The sequence below is a fragment of the Hordeum vulgare genome, chromosome 3H (assembly GCF_904849725.1).
Source record: "Hordeum vulgare subsp. vulgare chromosome 3H, MorexV3_pseudomolecules_assembly, whole genome shotgun sequence".
Classification (NCBI taxonomy): domain Eukaryota; kingdom Viridiplantae; phylum Streptophyta; class Magnoliopsida; order Poales; family Poaceae; genus Hordeum; species Hordeum vulgare.
In genome coordinates this window covers 7,881,496-7,904,050 of record NC_058520.1, presented here as the reverse complement: position 1 = coordinate 7,904,050, position 22,555 = coordinate 7,881,496, and the positions used below count along the sequence as shown (strand labels likewise).

The 22,555-nt window shown below is 46.0% G+C and overlaps 2 protein-coding genes and 1 long non-coding RNA gene across 3 annotated transcripts; 1 reads left to right on the top strand and 2 right to left on the bottom strand.

The window, feature by feature from the left end:
- Positions 1-2,659: 2,659 nt before the first annotated feature.
- On the bottom strand, positions 2,660-4,592 carry LOC123442445 (endonuclease 2). Its single transcript, XM_045118493.1, has 9 exons — positions 4,375-4,592; positions 4,118-4,292; positions 3,906-4,037; positions 3,751-3,806; positions 3,571-3,654; positions 3,389-3,481; positions 3,197-3,264; positions 2,976-3,049; positions 2,660-2,886 (listed from the first exon to the last, which is right to left on the bottom strand). The coding sequence occupies exons 1-9, from the start codon at positions 4,495-4,497 to the stop codon at positions 2,780-2,782; spliced, it is 912 nt and encodes a 303-aa protein (XP_044974428.1). The 5' UTR covers positions 4,498-4,592; the 3' UTR covers positions 2,660-2,779.
- Positions 4,593-17,376: 12,784 nt separating this feature from the next.
- LOC123442443 (endonuclease 2-like) lies at positions 17,377-22,506 on the top strand. The gene is made up of 8 exons (XM_045118492.1): positions 17,377-17,634; positions 17,770-17,941; positions 21,106-21,213; positions 21,310-21,449; positions 21,578-21,670; positions 21,756-21,823; positions 21,933-22,006; positions 22,132-22,506. Exons 1-8 carry the CDS (start codon positions 17,500-17,502, stop codon positions 22,260-22,262), a joined length of 921 nt encoding a protein of 306 aa, XP_044974427.1. The 5' UTR covers positions 17,377-17,499; the 3' UTR covers positions 22,263-22,506.
- LOC123442444 lies at positions 18,363-21,099 on the bottom strand. The gene is made up of 2 exons (XR_006630468.1): positions 20,467-21,099; positions 18,363-20,391 (listed from the first exon to the last, which is right to left on the bottom strand). It is a non-coding gene; the product is annotated as an uncharacterized LOC123442444 (long non-coding RNA).
- Positions 22,507-22,555: the final 49 nt, after the last annotated feature.

The window sequence follows — 22,555 nt, the reverse complement described above, 5'->3', positions numbered from 1 at the left end:
CTCCGGTATAATTCACATGTATGTCTCAAAAGAATATGCGTGTATAAAAAATAATGTATCATTTTTTGGGTATATCGTCCAAAGTATATCAGTTTTATTTCAATCTACAAACATGCGTATATTGAAACATGATATGCGGATATGATATCTTAGGTCCACGTACGTAAGAAAAAATATGTGTGTGTACTCACATCCAATGTCCGTTCCTATAACTAAAAATAATTAAGTATGGGTATATGTCCGCATGAAAAAATTTATGTGTGGGTATCAACATGCATCATATTTTCGTAAAAGTAATATAATAATTAAGATCACATTTTATATTATTTGATCACCTTAATTTTTACAGAAATATTAGGTGTTCAAATGTGTGACCCCGCGATATTTAAAAAGAATACTTAATACTCAGAAAATAAAACTGTGGAAAAAAGTCATAAGAACGTCATAATTATACATCCAAACCTTTTGGACGACATTTCATATTATTTCATTGTATCTGATACCTTAGAAATTAGAACGTACATACATATCTTCTTTCTTCGGAAATATATCATTAATAGGAAACCAATTGTATTTTTGTTCTTTGGAAAGTAATCAATGACTATTGATGGTGGTAGTGCATGCAAACAAAATTTGAAAAGTCATTTTGTCAGATTGCACATCATGCACTACGATTATGAGTTGCCATATAATGGGCCTAAGTGTCCGGGCATCTAGGTGCCCCAAACAATTTACCTATATATATATTGACCCCCTTCTTTAAATTATATCAAGCGGAAGCAGGAAGAACTCCTACCAACTGATCGCATACGAGCAATTCAAGAGGAATTGGCGGGATTCTTTGTTGAGCATGTCATACCATCAGACGGAAAATATCATCAGGATTTTCTTACCGATTTTGGTGGACGATAGATATTAGCTAGTTAGGGATCGCAATGTAGTATCGTCGAGTTGTTCGACCAAGCACGGAGAAAGAGAGGTCACTTCTCTCTATATATGTTCATGGCAACGTCTGTAATTAATGGCTCCTTCATTTGCTTACTAGCTAGCATCGAGTTCTCTCTCTATGTAGTAGCTACCATCGACCAAGCACGGAGAAAGAGAGGTCACCTCTCTTTATATGTAGTAGCTAGCTAACATAATATGAAACCCCTAATAGAACCCTCCAAAACCCCTACCCCCCCCCCCCTCCCATTTCAAAAAAAAAAACAAAAACCGAAGCGCCTGCGAGCTGCTAACGCGTGGCTGCCTTTTGGTCATGATGGTACCAATCGGGACTAACGGTCCTCCTACCTGGGCGCCCCGCAGCGGCCATGTGGAGCTCCTTTGGGCCCGGTTCGTAAGCCAACCGAAACTAATGGTTTGGGCATTTAGTCCCGATTGTTTTGTCCCGGTTGAAGAACCGGGACTAAGGCCCCTTTAAAACCGGGACTAAAGCCTTGTTTTCTACTACTGATGACCTATAGCTTTTAGGGGATCCTAACCAGGTACATACTAGGACAACACAGGAAGGTTTTTCCCCTTGTAATTGTTCTATAGATAGTTCTTGGGATCTCCACGCATTGAATGGACAAGACCTTCAGTACCTTCCTGTAGTTGCATCACATAGCATGAATAAGACTGCAAGCCATTGGCCCTGTTTGGATCCATAGGCTAGATTTAGTTTGAACTAGTTGGGGCTCAAATAGCACTAAAGTATTCAAACATGAGGGTTAGATTGGAGCTAGTTGCATCTAACCCACTCAAAAAAACTAGCCCATCCAAGAGGTGCTAATTGGAGTTGTGAGCAGCGACACTGTTGTGATTGGAGTTGTGAGCGACAACGCGGTCATGCCTTGGTTCGAGCAATTCATCGAACAGGTCATGGACGCCATAGTGATGCTCTCAGTGGATGTATCGCAGGCAGCAGCGAGGCCCTCCTGGCACTCGACAGCTGCCGCTGAGGCCAGTGCACGGGGCATGGCTGAGGGAGTCATTGATGATGTAGTTGAAGGCGCAGAGAAGGGACGCTCGGCCTCCTTGTCGTTGAGGTCGACCACGGACTCGAGGTGGACGGTGGTGGAGGCGTCATGGATCTCGTCGATGCTACGGATGGTGTCGACCTGGGTCAAACATTCCGTCGAACATGTGACGGACACCATTGCGATGCACCCCGGGGGTGCGTCGTGGATGACCTCGAGCACTTCATGGGCCTTCGTGGTGAAGCCGGATGAGTTGGGGATGGGCGTCGAAAGTATTTAACAAATGTTGTGTGCGAGGTGACACCCACGGGTCCAGTTAGTACAATAGGCAATATCGCCCTGAGTTACGCACTTTCGGCGGCTCTTCCTTCCCCGTCGGTGACCATCAGATCTTCATGATCAGTCCCCAGTCTCCTTCACCATGATCCTCTACCCCGAGTCTACAAATAAGTCACTGCTTTGGTTGCTGAGATTTTGTCCACGAGAACGCAAACGAACACATTATGACAGTATCGATCCTCCGAATTCAAAAAAAAAAAAAAAAAATCTTCCGAATGGAGTTGCCGCCATGAGGTGCTCACCGCGGAGGACACCCGCTGGTGAGTGACTCACTAGAAACCAGGTCGCGGCAGACCCTCTTCACATGCATGTTGTTGGCCATGATATTATCAGGCCGTGTGCAATGCATCCATTTCCAATTGTCCCAAGATCTATCCATTTTATTTCCATAGAAAAATGAACAACACCCACTCGCCAGGCATCATCTGTGCCAATTTACAAAAATCACTTGCAGTCTATAAAACCCGACATGATAATCACTAAGGCTTGGATTCACCAAATATCCTGTTGAGCGTAGCTGCCAATCGGACGCCGCCTTGCGCCAGCCTCAACTTGACCACCGGCAGCCTGCTTCCGAAATACTCATCTGCAGCCCACAAATACAATGGTCATTTAGTTTACTTATTACTCCTATATATTAAATATTAGTTTGACCGGATATACGATTATACATACCGCCCAGCGTCGAACCCTCTGTCACGTTCTTGTACGCCGAGTCGCATGCTGCAGCGATGCTCTCCGACCCATATCTTGCAGAGTTAAATTGAGATCGATCAGACCATTAAATGTGATCGGTATTCTTATTTTGCTACCATATACTTATTTAACCGAATAAATACTAAAGATTTTCTTATATTTTTTCGCCCTTTGTGAAAAATGCAACCAAGCAAACGTACATGTCCGAGCACGCCGTCTGGTTCTTGGCGCACTCCTCCCATTCCTGCACTTTGTCTAACCACGCCCCCTGCAATCAGTATATCGATCAGCGTCAGTTACTATAAGATATCATAAATCTACATAGCACGTCACCACCTCATGAACCATCAACTTGTAGATCAGATGAAAAACTATTCAGAAAGATTTCGCACCTTTATGCTCTTGTTCAACGCATCGACGAATTTGCCCGCGTCTTCGTCGTAGTAGTCCTTCTCCGCCGTCTGAATGATGTTCACGTCCCAGATCTGACAACATACAACAACCGGAAGGTACAAGTTTCAGCATTATTGCCACACTTGTTTCGTCTGAAATCTGAAGTCTGAATGAGGCTTACATGATGGAGTTCAGTCTTCCTCCTGTACCAGTGGACGTCGATCGTGTTGCCTCCTTTGTCAGAGGCGAACCCCACATGCAGCGGCTACATATAAACAAGATGCATCAGCTGCCTGAAGCTGCAACCCGCAACAGAATCACTTGCAGAATTCCGGCAGTTGGGGTTTGGAAGGAGTGGTACCTGGTGGATGTCTCCCATGAAGTGTGAGAGGAACAAGAGCGCTTCCGTCAGGTTATCTGCAGTGTTCCATACAGAGAAAACTTGGCATCTTCAGTAATTCAGTTTACAGAAAAAGATGTGCGCTGAAGTTTGTATAGGATCGAACTGAGCATTACATTGACCGGAAGAGGAAGATTTAGAAGATGGCGACGGCGATGATGATCCGTAGGTGAGGAGCTGGGAGGTGTAGTTGTTGATGGCGCCGGCGACGCAGCGGCCCTTGACGCCCTCCTCGTCCTTGCAGTCCCCTGAGACGACAACGGAAACCGGTGCAAAGATCAGGACTATTTTTGCTGCGGTCAGTTTCAGTCAAACAACTGCTACGTACTGTCGTAGGAGTAGCTGCACTCGTTGTCCGGGACGTCGATGAAGTGGAGCGGCGCCGACCAGTGGTACCTGAACCTCACCTTGTCGGCCCAGGAGCAGAGGCTGCTGAGGTTGCCGCCGGCGTCCGACGGCAGCAGGTCGTCCACCGCCTTCGCCGCCGCGTCGCTCAGCCGGGCCTGCGAACACGATCAGTAAACCACACAGCCTACACGCGCGCAAAGTTCACACCGTGCGACAAGATCCAGAAAGCAAGTGTACCTGCGCGATCTGGCAGACGATGAGGTGCCCGTCGACGCCCCAGCCGAGCGACGGCGCGGGGAGCACCGCGACGACGACGGCGAGGAGGAGCAGGAGCGCCGTGCCGGCCTGACGACCCTGCATCGCGGCGTCGCTGGAAATGGAGACGGAGAGAATGAGAGATGATGATGGATCTCCGCTGCGTCTTTTAAGCAGAATTTCTCGGATGCCGTATAAATGCGGGCGCGTGCAGGAAAGGAAATCTTTCGAGCGGACAGCGTACGCAGTAAAGCGCGCGATATCCTGCCAATCAATGCCGGGCCATGAATCATGCAAGTTCACACCATTGCTGCATGAATGTTTTTCTTTCTTTTGGGGTGGACGTTCACACCATGCTGAAAATGCGGACCATGTTCATACCCACGCCCATGTTGTGTCAGTTTCGTTTGTGAGCTGCGTGGAGGTTCTTCTGATGCGGATGCGTCTGTCATTATATTTTGCTCATTTAAGCCAATATATCTTAGTAGTACTACTATATTACTCCTGGCTATTTATAAAAGTTAGGGAGGGAGTACCAGATTTCATTTAGGCCTGTTCAAAAAAGAAAGACTTCAATTGCAAAAATAATATGCTGCTATATTAATCGGGACTGCTTTATTGACACCTAAAATGTTTGGTTCAGTCCGTGGCCTACCATCGTTTACTAGCTACTAGCAAAAGAGCCCGTGCATTGTAACGGGAGCAAACTATACAACACGTCCTAACCTAATAATCATAACTTGAGATCTTTATTTAAACTCACATCTACGTTGTCTTTTTTTTGTGAATACATCTATGCTCTCTCTGTTACTCTCTCTCTCTCTCCCTAAAATGAACATCAACTTTTCTGTTTTCATGTAATTTTTTGCCGAGACATGCATATGCGATTATTATAGTTTTTTTGTCTTCAATCTCATTTTAATGAGGTGTTCATTTGCAACACGGATCGACCTCACTACGAAAAAATGGATTGTGCGCTATTGATTAAAATTACAGCATAATAGAATTTAAAATTGTTAAATAAGTAAAATAACATTATATTTAGACTCTGCGCATCACTATTGATGAAAATTACATTATAAACAGAATTTTAAAAGTTAGATAGATAAAGTAACATTATATTCAGATTCTACATATGTTTCTAATAAAATTTCATATATAATAATTTAAAATTGGAGTTATCGTTTACAAGATATGATTTTTAAAGTATTTGTCACTTATAATTGAACTGCAGATTAATTAATATAAAATTGAAGGACGTTTCTATAGAAATTACAAAAAACGATTCGTTCTCTCACTTAAATATGTAATGTGAGTTGATTTCGGAAAATCACAGGGGGTTTCCTATAAAAATACAAAAATATGATTCGTTTTTTCACTTAAATCCGGACTACAAATTGATTTCGGGAAACTCCAGGGGGTTTTCTACAAAACGACCACGACGTACGGCAGCAGTACCTGCTTTATTGTTAGAGAAAGAGATGCACATGCATTGTTATACAATGTTTTATTAATACCTAGGCGTCGACATGAAAGTATTTCTCTTGTCAGCATTAGTGTGAAGCTAAAATATTATCACCTCGTAACAAACGTCGATGATGCGAGGACTTCAGAATTTTTATTCAAAAGGACCGGTTGCCGAACAGAATTGCAAAAACAGACAACCTATGGTGCAAATTGCCAAAAAGAAACCCTCCTATTCTGGCGGCACGCGCGCCACGCGACGCGTGTCACCCCACGCCACGGCAGGAGGCGACTCGGACCTATCGCCATGGCCTCAGGCGGCCGGCCCTGTTCCCATTTCGCCCACTAGCCTACAACATAACGGACAAGGCAGTGGTCCCTACCGCCACTCCACCACGCGGTCGGCATTGTGACAAACCGTGTAGATTCCCTCGTGACACTGACACTGGAATCCGATGCCTGTAGTGTATTTTCCTGTCTGATTTTTCATCCGTTCGTCCCTATTTTTTCGCCATTGCACTCGTCATATGACCCTATAAAACGAGGCATTGCAACTGTCTTCGCCCGTCGTCCAACCACACTTGAAAACACCAATGCGCTAGTCATTATGAATTTGCCTTGCTCGGATCAATGCATTAGGTCTAGGAAAATGAAGAGTACGAGTTTGCCTCAAGGGGTGGAAGTATTGTGTTGTTGGTGTGGCGATCTTTACAAGGTGAAGGAGGTGACGGATTTTTCGAATAGATTGGGCATGAAGTTTTTCATGTGCGCCAATTATGAGGAAGATCAAGCCTCCGGTATGCTTCAACCATCAACAATAGACACATTGTTGATATTATTGTTGATTTGATATTTACATTTCTATTTTTGTTGTAGTCCCCTCTGCCATCCGTGTATGTACTATCATTGTATTGACACGGAAGTGCTGGACTGGGCGGTGACTGAGGTTCGTGAAAGAGGTCGTCGTGCATGGGAAAGTTCGTACGCGGAAGAGCATCCCAAAAAGACGACAACAGAGGAGAAAAAGAGTTAACGGAGTACTGTGTGAAGCAGAGGTGTTTTATTAATGAGATGCTGAAGAAAAACCGGGAAGAGGGACGTCGACTGGAGGAGGTGCAACGACAACAACAGGAGGCTCGTGAGGCGGAGAGGCAGAGAAAGAAAGAAAGGGCTTGTGCGGCCAAGGCAGCAGAGGAAGCTGGTGATGGAAAAGGAAAATATCCATGTTGAACTTAGTAGATTTATGTTATTGTATCTTAAAATTCGCAACAAGTTGTATCTTAATTTCAACATTAATTTCGACATGTTAATGTATCTTAATTTAAGCATGTTAATTTACCCACCTGGCTTTCCCGTCATTTTTCCCAGCATTTTTTCCACGCCAATTTTTTACCGCGTGTTTTTCCCGCTTCTGAGTTTCCGCCTATTCTGCTATGTCTTTGTGTGTTGTTTCGACTTAGAAACAGAAGAGAAGAGAAGAGAGCGAGAGACGAGGCAGAGTCTTTGCGCCCGGAGTAGCGGCATCTGCTATATAAGGAGCAAGAGCATTGTATTGTCGGCAACCCATGCTAAAATTGCATCGTGTCTCTGTTGCATCAACAGTGCAAGGTTGCCTCCTTCACACGAAACAGAATCTCAGCCTCGTAACCCGCATCATCAAACGTCGTGTCCCGCATCGTCCGACCTCGCAATCAGCGCATCGAAGTCATGCGTGTGACGCAACAGTGTTGGCCGCCTCGTACGGTGGCGGCAGGGCCCACGGCCTTCGCCTGTTTTCGTCGCAGACCAGTTGCTGTAATGAGTCAGGGTCGGCCGCCTCACTCCCTGGTGGGAGGACCCAGCCGCCTCCTATTGTGGCGGCAGGTGATAGCGTCGCCTGGCGTGCCTGGTGCCAAAATAGGGGGCATCCTTTCTGGCATTTTGCAACTCAGGTGGTCTGTTTTCGCAAATCCATTCGGTAACCGGTCCTTTTGGACAAAAAATCAGGACTTCAAGCATGTGGTGTCAATTTGAACCTGTGAGGTCAAACAAACGTGTGTTTGCAAATTTTATACTACCTATTGCATAATTGTGACATGTATTTAAAGTCCTTTCTCCAAATGTTCATTTGGGTAGAACATGTATCTGGATACTCCTGGTTTGGGTTACCTAATACAGATGCAACTGTGAAAGTGTAAGTGTGGAAGGAGGAACTTGTCGAAATTGATGAGTTGCTTGATTGTGGGTACAAGTAAGGGGGTTGTTGCCTAAATGGTGTGAGTGGTCAATGCTGGATCAATGAATTTCATCCTTTGGGTTGCTTGTTGATATGGATTGGCAAGGTATGATGCAAAGGATGTTTGAGCATGTTTTCAGCAAAATTACCATAGTGTTGTTTTTTTGAAAAAAATGGAAGTTCTCGGTATGATTTTTTCTGGAACATATGAGCAACACTGGAGTGAAGAACCACTAGAGGGGGCCCCTGTTGGGTGATGACCCACAAGTATAGAGGATCTATCGTAGTCCTTTCGATAAGTAAGAGTGTCGAACCCAACGAGGAGCTGAAGGATCTGACAAGTGGTTTTCAGCAAGGTAATATCTGCAAGCACTGAAATTATCGGTAACAAGTAGTTGTGTGGTGAGATGATTCGCAGCAAGTAGCAAGTAACAAAAGTAACAACGGTGCAGCAAAGTGGCCCAATCCCTTTTGTAGCAAGGGACAAGCCTGGACAAAGTCTTATAGGAGGTAAAACGCTTCCGAGGACACATGGAAAATTCTATCAAGCTAGTTTTCATCATGTTCATATGATTCGCGTTCGCTACTTTGATAGTTTGATATGTGGGTGGACCGGCGCTTGGGTACTGCCCTTACTTGGACAAGCATCCCACTTATGATTAACCCCTCTCGCAAGCATCCGCAACTACGAAAGAAGAATTAAGACAAAGTCTAATCATAGCATTAAACTAGTGGATCCAAATCAGCCCCTTACGAAGCAACGCATAAACTAGGGTTTAAGCTTCTCTCACTCTAGCAACCCATCATCTACTTACTACTTCCCAATGCCTTCCTCTAGGCCCAAATAATGGTGAAGTGTTATCTAGTCGACGTTCACATAACACCACTAGAGGAAAAACAACATACAACACATCAAAATATCGAACGAATACCAAATTCACATGACTACTTATAGCATGACTTATCCCATGTCCTCGGGAACAAAAGTAACTACTCACAAAGCATAATCATATTCATGACCAGAGAGGTAATGAGTAGCATCAAGGATCTGAACATATAATCTTCCACCAAGTAATCCAACAAGCATCAACTACAAAGAGTAATTAACACTACTAGCAACCTTACAGGTACCAATCGGAGTCGCGAGACTGAGATTGGTTACAAGAGATGAACTAGGGTTTGGAGATGAGCTGGTGCTGATGAAGATGTTGATGGTGATGACTCCCCTCCGATGAGAGGAGTGTTGGTGATGACGATGGTGATGATTTCCCCCTCCGAGAGGGAAGTTTCCCCGGCAGGATCGTCATGCCGGAGCTCTAGATTGGTTCTGCTCAAGTTCCGCCTCGTGGCGGCGGTGAATCCTCCGAAAAGCCTCCTCCTGATTTTTTCCAGACCGAAACCCTTCTTGTAGCAAAAGGGGGAAGCCAGTGGGCCAGCAGGGAGCTCAGAAGCCCCTTAGGCGCGACCAGGGGGCCCGCGCCTAGCAGGCTTGTGGCCTCCTGCTGGCGCCCCTCCGGCACTTCTTCGGTCCAGTATTTTTATAAATCCCAAAAAAAATTCACGTTGATTTTCACGGCTTTTGGAGTTGCGCATAATAGGTATCTCAAACTTGCTCCTTTTTCAGGCCAGAATTCCAGCTGCCGGCATTCTCCCTCTTCATGTAAACCTTGCAAAATAAGAGAGAAAAGGCATAAGTATTGTACCGTGAAGTGTAATAACAGCCCAAAAAGCGATAAATATCAACATGAAAACATGATGCAAAATGGACGTATCATTGGGCAGCACACAACATGGCACGCTAGGGGGGCAAAGGACCATGTTAGCTCGTGGTCCCCTCATAACCCTTTTTTGCGTGATTTCAATGCCAAAAAATCCTATAAATAGAGAAATCCTAAGAAATTAGGAGAGACTCTCCGCCTCGCCTCTGCAACTCTCCGTACCTATGACAAACCAATCTGAAGAGAAAATAGTACCGAAAACAGGAGAGAAACAGAGAGAGGGATCCAATCTCGACGGGCTATCGCCCCTCGGGGAGCCATGGCGGCCAAGGACCAGAGGGTAAAATATCTTCCCATCTAGGGAGAGGCCATGGAGGAGGAAGCCTAAGGGGGGAGACTCTCTCTCCCCCTCTCTTCAGGTGGCGCCGGAGTGTCACCGGGGGAACCATCGCCGCGGTGATCGTCTTCATCAATATCACCGTCTCCATCACCTTCCCTAATCCATCTAGGGTGGTCCACTCTCTCGCACCCCGCTGTAATCTGCTACTTGGACATGGTGTTTCATGACACATATTATTAATCAATGATGTGTTGCCATCCTATGATGTTTGAGTAGATTTATGTTGTCCTTTGGGTTGATTGATGATCATGATTGATTTGAATGTATGTTTTATTTTTTGTGTTGTCCTATGGTGCCCTTCGTGCCGTGCACACGTGATAGAATTCTCGTTGTAGGTTTTGCAATATGTTTATGATTCAGTTATGGTGGGTGGCTAGAGTGATAGAAGCTTACACCCGAGTAAGAGAGTTGTTTGCGTATGGGAGTAAAGGGGACTTGATGTTTACTGTTATGGTTGTGTTTACCTTAATGATTTTAAGTAGTTGTGGATGCGTACTAGAGATCCAATCGCAAGTTCATATGATCCAAGTACGGAAAGTATATTAGCTCATGCCTCTCCCTTATATAAAATTGCAACAATGATTATCGATCTTGTTATCAATTGTCTAGGATAATTTCGCACACCATACCATCATTATTTCACACTTGCTATTTGTAATATATTGTAATATATTCTAACTTTATTTAGGCGGCGACTATTTTCATAATTTTGTTCTCCAATATCGTACAAAGCTATCCTCTTTATACCACAACGCAGTTTTATTTCCCGTTACTAGATAGAAACAAACGTTTGGTGTATGTAGAGTCGTATCAGTGGCTGATAGGACTTGAGAGAATATTGATCTTACATTTAGCTCTTTGTGGGTTCGACACACTCCATACTTATCACTTTCATCTTTGGAAAGTGTTACGATGATTCCTTACACTTGAGGATTATCAGGGTTGCGCGGAACGGATTGGTCTATCACATAGCCAAATATGACAACCAAAAGGTAAAGTAGTGATAGCTTTAACCATGCTATGAGTTTTAACATTCATATCATACTTCTCATTAATAGTTTTTTAATACTTCCTCAGTTTATTTTTACTTCACAAATAAAACTAGTTTCAAGTCAAACTACGCAAAGTTTGACCAATTTTATATTAAAATATACCAGGATCTGCAATAGTAAAAAAATTAGCGAAAGAAGGGTTTTCCCTTCCGATTCCTATTATGTCTTGTTTGGTTGCGTAAAATTCGCCGCGGAATTTCCCATTTGGAATTGGCTACCCGCTTTCCGTTGTTTGGAATGGCCTAGGAATTACACCGTGGAAACCAAAACAAATTTCGTGCTTAGGCCCAACCGAGCGTCCCACGTCCTCGCGAGTTTTCGAGCTCCCCACCTTGGAATCGCGTGGAAACAGAGGAGCCCGTTTGGCAGCCCCCGCGTGTACCTGTTCGCTGCTCCCCTCCCGAAGAAACAGAGGAGCCCGTTCGGCGTCCTCCTCCCTCCCGTTCTCCTTCCTCCAGCCGCCACCAGCCCGAGCAGGTGTGCGTCGTCCTCCCTCCCATCCTCCTCCCTCCAGCCGCCTCCGGCACGAGCAGGTGTGCGTCCTCCTCCCTCCCGTCCTCCTCCCTCATGTCCTCCTCCCTCCAGCCGCCGCCGGACCCTACCCCTGGCCTCCCCTCCCCATCTCGCCCGACCTAGAAACCCTAGGCAACGGCGGCTGCTGCTTGGTCGAACGACGGCTGCTGGGTCGAACATGGCGCCCTCCCTCTCCTCTCCTCTTCCCTCCAGTCGTCGCCGGCCCCTACCCCTGGCCGCCCCTCCCCATCTCGCCCGACCTTGAAACCCTAGGCGACGGCGACTGCTGCTGGGTCGAACGGCGGCGGCTGGGTCGAACATGGCGCCCTCTCTCTCCTCTCCTCCTCCCTCCAGCCGCCGTCGGCCCCTACCCCTGGCCGACCCTCCCCATCTCGCCCGACCTGGAAACCCTAGGCGACGACGGCTGCTGCTAGGTCGAACGGCGGCGGCTGGGTCGAACATGGCGCCCTCCCTCTCCTCTCCTCCTCCCTCCAACCGTCGTCGGCCCCTACCACTGGCCGCCCCTCCACATCTCGCCCGTCCTGGAAAACCTAGGCGACGGCGGCTGCTGCTGGGTCGAACGGTGGCGGCTGGGTCGAACATGGCGCCCTCCCTCTCCTCTCCTCCTCCGTCTAGCCGCCGCCGGCCCCTTCCCCTGGCCGCCCCTCCCCATCTCGCCCGACCTGGAAACCCTAGGCGACGACGGCTGCTGCTGGGTCGAACGACGACTGCTGGGTCGAACGGTGGCGGCTGGGTCGAACATGGCGCCCTCCCTCTCCTCTCCTCCTCCCTCCAGCCATCGCCGGCCCCTACCCCTGGCCGCCCTCCCATCTCGCTCGCCCTGGAAAACCTAGGCGACGGCGGCTGCTGTTGGGTCGAACGGCGGCGGCTGGGTCGAACATGGCACCCCCCCTCTCCTCTCCTCCTCCCTCCAGCCACCGCCGACCCCTACCCCTGGCCGCCCCTCCCCATCTCGCCCGTCCTGGAAACCCTAGGCGACGGCGGCGGCTGCTGGGTCGAACGACAGCTGCTGGATCGAACATGGCGCCCTCCCTCTCCTCTCCTCTCCTCTGATTCCATGACAGGGGTAACGAATTTGGGTCAAAAATTCAATTCCGCATGATGTACATCCAAACAGGATTTGGAATTCCATTAGAGCCTTGATTCTACATACGAATACCAAGCGCATCCAAACAGCAAAACTGAATTCCATTAAAATCGTTGATTTGGTATTCTATTGCCAATTCAATTCCGCGACGAATTATGCGCAACCAAACAAGGCATTAGGGAAACCAACAGTTCAAAGCTACAAGCACATGAGAACTATTGCTATACTACCAACTAGCAAGTAGCAAAATAAAGAAGAAACGTCCATCTCAAGAATCACCCCCCAAGTATGTCACTAAGCAAGACCTCGCTTTTCGACGTCGCCCATCCCCTAGCATGGAGGAGGCGTCGGGTGATGACGAAAAGAAGGGAGAAGCACCAAGCACCAGGGGCAACAGTACCAAAGTTATATTGTATGAAAAAATATTTAAGGATGCACCTAATGATATTGATTTCATATCGTGAATGTTGGTACTTTCTTCATACATAGTTGGTCCAACTTCGAAACGTTTGGCTTCGGACAAATTTGATATACACACTACAAAGAAACGCAAGGAGTATCTTGCATATTTATCTTTACCTCGTTTTTTAGGCCGCGTTTGGAAGGGGTGTAATCAAATACAGACGTATTTATTTTACACATATATTTTACCGGTCACTAGTATATTTCTAGCTGAAAACAAAACGGTGGGCAGAGATCTGTATTTTTTTTTTTACAGGGGTATTTGAGACGAAAACGGCAATCCAAGCAAGGTTTTAGGGTGTGTAATCGATATTTATTTATTGGACAGTACTATGGAGCGGCGCCGCACCGATGCATTGCCATGCAGCGGCTACCTAATCAATTTCCAGCGAATAAATGAACGTCGCGTGTCTGTGTAATTCCTTTCCTACTTGCGCATAATATCGTTGTTCCTGGCCACAAACACGTCTTCATGCATGCATGCATCCATGCAAACCAATACACCAGCTTGATGTAAGAAAATATTCCCTTAGTTTTGAGTTTTAAAAAGTTTTATCTCTTAAACCATTAATTTAAGTAATGATCCGATTTAACAATTAGGATCCTCATGACAAGATCTTCGAATCTAGATCCCATATTGATATGTTTCAACACCTTTTTTTCATCGGTAATTGCCAGATTACTATCACTTAGTTATCGGTATATTAGCAACTTAGTGACCAGTTACAAATAACTTAGTTGCCATCTATTTTTACATTTTAGTTGTGTCAAGTTACCATTTTTATTTCATGCAGCTTGCCAAAAAAATAACATTACACACTAGTTTTAAAAATATAACTTGTTCGACACTTTTTAATGTTGTTTCGTACAAAGCTTTGTAGCAGTTTTTATTATACATGATATAAAAAGCATGTCATAGGTTGTGTTTGTCAATTTAAAAATATGCCAACTTGTCATGTTTAAATACAACTTTGCCAGAAAACTATTTTATGTGCTTGTTAGTTTAACTATGTCGAGCTGTCATATTTACAAACGATGACCAAAAAATATTTCTTGTGGTCACCGGTTTTATATCTGTTGAGTCGTCATATTTTTGCGCGTAATTGCCTAAAAAAATTGTTTCCACTAGTCAGTTTGATTATGCCGAGATGTTATATTTATACGTAAATTTCAAAAATATGACAATTAAGTTATTTTTATCAAACAAGTAAATACTTACTAATATGACAAATAAGTGCAACAAATGTGGTAAGTATGAGCAAAAAAATATTGTCAAAACATGTCGACATGGGATCTAGTTTTGAAGATTTCGTCGAAACAAAGTCAACGACGAAAACGGATCATCGGTTGAATTAACGGTTTAAGAGATAAAAGTTTTTAAATTCTGGTCATAGAAACAGAATCTAGTGTGCGTCCACCGCACAGGAGCGTCCTTGTACGCACATTTCTTTTTAAATTTCCCTTATTTATTTCAAGTCTGTGTATAATGCACAGGGCCGGTCCTGAGATTTTAGGGGCCCGGGGCGAAAATTGAATATTAAACCCTCAAATTTTTATGATATAAAGTTAGCATAGTTGGTGCTAATAAAGAGAAATAGAAATATATATGATGGAGGTGATGGAACGTTCCTGGTAAAGATGAACACAATAGTAAACATTGATTGCATAAACATTGATTGCATGGAGCCAGTCAATGTCGCGATCACACATGATATCAAGTGAAATTGTCTTTATCATCTAGCGAGCCCAACGTGTTTCAGCCCTGCTAGTGGAATACGAAATAAAAGAATTGCAGGCAAAATCAAAAGCGAAAAGAGAAGGTTATGTGACATAAAATATATAATTGAAGCTTCAAGAAAATATATAATCAGCATAACAAGTATAATAACTCTCGATGTATTGGTTTATTAAAGGGAATTAACCTTTCACACATACATGTATATTTTGAGCCAAAACATATATAATTTGTACTGTACAAAGCAACAAAGTTGAGTCTATTTACCATGTCATCTCTACTTCATTATCACCAAACGGGAATCAACCTTCCAAACATAATCAAGGCTTCAAAAAAGGCAACAAAGTCAACAGAGCTAGTTATAGGCCGTGCATGCCGCTCCTCCAGCCACCACTATGTTTTTTTAGATGAGCCACCACTACGCTTTGCTACTGAAAAAAAATGATAATTCAATCTTTATTATTTACAGTTTTAATCCAACAACCACTCTTTTTTTAGGGAAGCCCAACAACCACTTCACCATCCTTATTCGATGCTAAGAAGAGAAGGCCCATGGCCCAATTCGCTAACACAAGGAACGATTCGGCTATCATCTTCTTCCTCCTGGAGATACTGAAAAACTTTCGTGTCTTGACTGTCTTCTAATGACGCGTATAGCAGCTCCTCACACATACCTTGGGGGCCCTTTGGATTACGGGGCCCGGGGCGGCCGCCCCGCTCCCCCCCCCCCTCAGGGCCGGGCCTGATAATGCATAATTGATGTGCCCGCCCATCTTTTGGTGTCCGGTCCAGGCCCCCGCCGCACGGGACCACTCGTGTACGCACATTTTTCTTTAGATTTAACCTTATTTATTTCAAGTCTGTGTATAATGCCGCCCATCTTTTGGTGTCCGGTCCAGGCCCCCGCCGCACGGGAGCACTCCTGTACGCACACTTCTCTTTAGATTTTCCCTTATTTATTTCATGTCTGTGTATAATGCATAATTGATGTGCCCGTCCATCTTTTGGTGTCCGGTCCAGGCCCCCGCCACACGGGAGCACTCATGTACGCACACTTCTCTTTAGATTTTCCCTTATTTATTTCAAGTCTGTGTATAATGCATAATTGATGTGCCCGCCCATCTTTTGGTGTCCGGTCCAGGCCCCCGCCGCACGGGAGCACTCCTGTACGCACACTTCTCTTTAGATTTTCCCTTATTTATTTCAAGTCTGTGTATAATGCATAATTGATGTGCCCGCCCATCTTTTGGTGTCCGGTCCAGGCCCCCGCCGCACGGGAACACTCCTGTACGCACACTTCTCTTTAGATTTTCCCTTATTTATTTCAAGTCTGTGTATAACGCATAATTGATGTGTCCGCCCATCTTTTGGTGTCCGGTCCAGGCCCCCGCTGCACGGGAGCACTCCTGTACGCACAGTTTTCTTTAGATTTTCCCTTATTTATTTCAAGTCTGTGTATAACGCATAATTGATGTGCCCGCCCATCTTTTGGTGTCCGGTCCAGGCCCCCGCCACACGGGAGCACTCCTGTACGCACACTTCTCTTTAGATTTTTCCTTATTTATTTCAAGTCTGTGTATAATGCATAATTGATGTGCCCGCCCATCTTTTGGTGTCCGGTCCAGGCCCCCGCTGCACGGGAGCACTCCTGTACGCACACTTCTCTTTAGATTTTCTCTTATTTATTTCAAGTCTGTGTATAACGCATAATTGATGTGCCCGCCCATCTTTTGGTGTCCGGTCCAGGCCCCGCTGCACGGGAGCACTCCTGTACGCACATTTTTCTTTAGATTTTCCCTTTATTTATTTCAAGTCTGTGTATAACGCATAATTGATGTGCCCGCCCATCTTTTGGTGTCCGGTCCAGGCCCCCGCCGCACGGGAGCACTCCTCTACGCACACTTCTCTTTAGATTTTCCCTTATTTATTTCAAGTCTGTGTATAATGCATAATTGATGTGCCCGTCCATCTTTTGGTGTCCGGTCCAGGCCCCCGCCGCACGGGAGCACTCCTGTACGCACACTTCTCTTTAGATTTTCCCTTATTTATTTCAAGTCTGTGTATAATGCATAATTGATGTGCCCGCCCATCTTTTGGTGTCCGGTCCAGGCCCCCGCCGCACGGAAGCACTTCTGTACGCACACTTTTCTTTAGATTTTTCTTTATTTATTTTAAGTCTCTGTATAATGCATAATTGATGTGCCCGCCCATCTTTTAGTGTCCGGTCCAGGGCCCCAACGAGCTACGTTACGCCACGGCCTGCGAGAACCGGAGTGCATAAAAGGAAGCCCAAACCCGAAGCAACTTCCCCATCCCGAGACGACCAGCAGAACAAAGGAAAAAAAAAAGGCAGAGAGGGCCCTCTGCTCCTCCCATCCTCCGTCAAAGCCGCAAGAAGCAGAGGAGGGCAAGGCGGCGGAGCAGAGCAGAGCAGAGGAAGATGGCGCCACCGCGCCCGCGCCCGCAGCCGGCGCTGCTCCTGCTGCTCCTCGTCTCCCTGCTGGCCGCCTCCGCGCCCCGCCGCGCCGACGCCTGGGGCAAGGAGGGCCACATCATGGTCTGCAAGGTCGCCGAGGTACGCACGCCCCCTTCCTTCCTTCCTTCCTTCCCTCCCAAGAAGAAGATGGTTCCGTCAGCCGCGAGCTCGCGGGGTGGGGAGGTGCCGTCTACCGTGAGTGCGCGCTGAATTGGGTTGTGGCGTTGCGTGCAGAGGTACCTGTCGGAGGACGCGGCGGCGGCGGTGCAGGAGCTGCTGCCGGAGTCGGCCGGCGGGGAGCTGTCGACGGTGTGCCCGTGGGCGGACACGATGCGGTTCCGGTACCACTGGGCCAGCCCGCTCCACTACGCCAACACCCCCAACGTCTGCAACTTCGACTTCTCACGTCAGTTCATCCTCAGCCCTCCCCCCCCCCCCCCCTCTTTCCCTGCCTTCCTACTTCACTTATAACTATGTTCTCTGATGCAAACCAAATACCAGTACCGCGTGTTACACCACGTATACAGTTATAGTACACCAGTACTTTTATTTTGTTTTCTGACAACACATATAGCACACCACTACTTTTAAAAATACACGTATCCCTGTAAAGCCAATGATTTTGCTATTCAACAATTGTCCAGAATTATCTATTGACAAATATCATCCAACAATTGTCTAGAATTATTTGTTGACTACCCTTCTTGGCATAGAATATTAAAATTGTACTTATAACTTATTGTAAGCCTATCAAATATGCAGTTTTAGAGGGTTGAGATTTAAAAAGGAAAACTATGGGACACAGAATTAGCAAAACTACAAACAAATACAGCAGGAAAATGCATTAGTATTGTAAGACGTCTAGCTTATTTTTCCAAAAAGAATTCAAATCTATTACTATAAAATTTCATCGAAAGTACAAAACACCCCAAACATGATTAGAACTACGTCGAGGTCCCTAGACCACCGACACTCCATTGTCGCTGCTCCCGTACCGTAGTCGGCTTAACTTTGTTGATGACCGCCAGGAAGCTTTCGTTCACTTGGCCCTAAGGACCTGCTCCTCCGGGCTATAGTCGTCGTCGTTGAACCCTTGAATCGATCTGAAAAGCCTGACATCAAATCTTGTCGCGTAGAACTAATTGTGGTTTATATGTGTTGGACAGAAGTATAATAGCGCCATTACTAGTTATAATACTGCATGTTATATACACCAGCCCTCCCTCTCTTTCCCTACCTTTCTAGTTCAGTTAATTGTGGTTTCTGATGCAAACCGAACAGAGTTTAATAGCGCCATTACTAGTTATAATACTGCATGTTAAACTAAATGTTACTTTTCTATTTTCTGACAACACATATACACCAGTATTTTAAAAAATACATTGTCCCTATAAAGCCAATGATTTTGCTATTGAGCAATTGTCTAGAATTTTTATTCTAAGTCAATTACTATGTACCCACCCTTTTTTCGTAGAAATATCATAAAAATACAAAGCATCCCAAGCATAATTAAAAAATTATATCAAAGTCCATGGACCATTGAACGGCCACTGCCGCCGTCAGAACGAGAGCCCCGGACACTTCGCCGCTTCCATACTAGACCAGGCTTGACATTGTCTACAGTCGGAAAGTCTTCATGCACGTGCCCTGAGAACCAGCACCAGCACGCTAGAGTCACAACCATTATTGTTGAACCCTTGAATTTGTATAAAAAAACTGACATCAAATCTTGTCGTCGCATACGCATGACAAGAAATCCTAACCTCATCGCCCCGAATAGCTGACAAGAGTCTACACCAGAGTTCCTAATCCGTCCCGGCGAACGAACTATAGGAGGATTGAAGTGTAGGCGACTGACTCGAATTAGAAGCTCGGTCTAATCCATCCCGACACACAAACAGGAGAAGGATCGAAGTCCGAAAGACTGACTCGAAGAAGAAGAAAAAGTGTCGCCATCCATCCAAGTGTCGTGCCCCCGAGGACAAAACTTCTAAGTTGGCTACGAGCCGAGGGATCCATATTCTCCTCCCCGCCACCGACCGATGGAATAGCAGGCAGAGCGGAAGGCGGATGGGCTCGCCGGCATGGGAGGAAGATTTCACCGAGGTCGCCTTGCGAAAGGGTAAAGTGTCCTCACAGGCATGACAAAAGTACAAAGCATCCCGAACATGATAAAAAAATATCAAAATCCCTAGACCATCGAACGACCACTGCCGCCGTCAGAACGACTCATAAACATTTCGTTCTTGCCGCTCCCATACTAGATCAGGCTTGACCTTGTCTATGACGGTCGGGAAGTCTTCATTCACTTGCCCATAAGAACCAGCACGCTACAGCCGCGATCACTATCAGTGAACCCTTGAATAGTTATAAAAAACTTGACATCAAATCTTATCGTCACATACGCATGACGAGAAATCCTAACCTTATGGCCCCGAATAACTGACAAGAATCTACACCAGAGTTCCTAATCCGTCCCAATGAACAAACTAGAGGAGGCTCGAAGTCTAGGCGACTAACTCGAATTAGAAGCTCAGTCTAATCCATGCCGACAGACGAATTAGAAGCTCAGTCTAATCCATCCCGACAGACGAACAGGAGGAGGATCGAAGTCCGAAAGACTGGCTCGAAGAAGAAGCGTCGCCATCCATCCGAATGTCGTGCCTGTGAGGAGAAAAACCCTAAGTCATCTACGAGCCGATGCACCAATATGCTCCTCCCCGCCACCGACCGATGGAATAGCAGGCGGAGGGGAAGGCGGATCCACGGACCTCGCCGGCATGGGAGGAAGGTTGTACCCTGGCCGCCTTGTGAAAGGGTAAAGAAAGACGACCGGTCGGCCAACGGGGGGGTTAGCTAAAATCAAAGAAAATAATAATTAGCTTAAAGTATTTTTACAACATAAAGGAAGATAAATATAAATGATTTTACTAGATAAGGTTGGCTGCCGGTGTGAGGGAGGCATATCGGCGGATCCTTTGCTTGCACACGCCGATCGCATATGCTATCTTGATGTTGCTTGTTGGAGAGGGCGAGAGGTTGTGTCGAGACGAAGGATGCTCCCACTCTCTCAGCTCACTGATCAGTTTGCTTGCTTCACGCGTCCACCAACACGTACGATTCCTTCTGCCAAACCGATCGTCGTTTTCGTGAGAGCAGAGCAGAACAGAGCAGACAGTGTTCCTCCGTCTCAGATCACCTACATAATAACTGCACTCGCTCAAAAGAGAAAAACTGCACGTGGGCAAGTGAGGCCGAGTGATACTGCTGCTATCCGATTCCGATCCGATCCGGCGACAACAAAATATTGCTGGACTTTGTTCCCTTTCGGCTGCGCGGCATGTGGCCTTGAAATCACAATCACATGGTCACATGGATGATGATGGACGAGCTCACACACTACTATCCTAGTATTATTAATGGAGTGTACATATACTGCCCACCACTACTGGATATATTACATGTGGTCGTCAAAATGGTAGCATCTGTTGTTATGGTTTGTGTTGTGGTGTTGAGTTTGGGCATCAAGCAAGCGTGTATGAGCTGGTGATTACCGTGTGTAAATTTCAGGGGACTGCCACAACTCCCGCGGGGAGCAGGGGATGTGCGTCGTCGGGGCCATCAACAACTACACGGACCAGCTCTACACCTACGGGGACTCATCATCAAAGAGCTCATGTAAGCGCCATCAGCTTCATCCCTCCAACACACAATCCAAACACATGTAACAAGGGCTTCTGAATATGAACGACATCGATGCACCTCCACGCGCAGACAACCTGACGGAGAGCCTCATGTTCCTGGCGCACTTCGTGGGGGACGTGCACCAGCCGCTGCACGTCGGCTACGAGGAGGACGAGGGCGGCAACACCATCACGGTGCACTGGTACCGCAGGAAGGCCAACCTCCACCACGTACGTTCTATATCCCTTCCATGCCACGCCACGCCTTCCATCAAACATTCAGACTCCATTCATCAGAGCTAGCTGCTATGTTTTTGGTCTCAACTCGACTTCTCGAAAAAATGTTATGGCTTTGGCAGGTGTGGGATGTCAGCATCATCGACACGGTCATGAAGGACTTCTACAACAAGAGCCTCGACACCATGGTCGACGCCCTCCAGACCAACCTCACCGTGAGTACACAACACTAACTGCCAACAATTCAAAATGTTGCCAGCATCTTTCATGTGCTTCTAATAATTCTGTAATAAACCGCAGGAAGGTTGGTCCGACGATGTCGGTCGCTGGGAGAGCTGCGCCAACAAGAAGGCGACCTGCGCAAACGAGTATGATCCATAACCCCCAAACACTTGCAGTTTTTTTTCAGTTCATGTCCTGTACAACTAATTCGATCACAAGATCTCACATGGTACCGGTATCGAATCCGCCTTGCAGCTACGCGATCGAGAGCATAAACCTGGCGTGCAACTACGCATACAAAGATGTGGTGCAGAACATTACTCTGGGAGGTGAGTGTCTACATCTACATTCATATTCACAGCAGGACCTGTGAAATCTGCAGCAAAAAGTAGTAAGCATTTTTTTGCCTAGCTAGAGTACAGTACTAATGGTTGGCAACTCCTCTGAAATGCAGATGATTATTACCTCACCCGGTACCCGGTTGTGGAGAAGAGACTGGCACAGGCCGGCGTCAGACTCGCCTTGATACTCAACAGGATATTTGACAAGAAGAAAGCAGATGCTATGCCGTTGTACATACAGTAAAATAGCTATACTTGTACAAACATAGATATACTGATGACTGGAAGGTATTATTGTAGCTACCGCACCACGCCAGTTTGATCAATTGCCGCTTCAATAGGTGATATGTAATAAGAATCAAACAACCTTGGCACACCATTCAGAAATTCAACTGTTGTAAAGTTCCATAATATACTACTCCCTCCGTTTCACAATGTAGTGCGTATTAAGACTTCTTGAAATGACAAATTTTACACACTTTGACCAAGTTCATAGAGAAAAACATAGATACATCTAGAATACCAAATAAATATCAT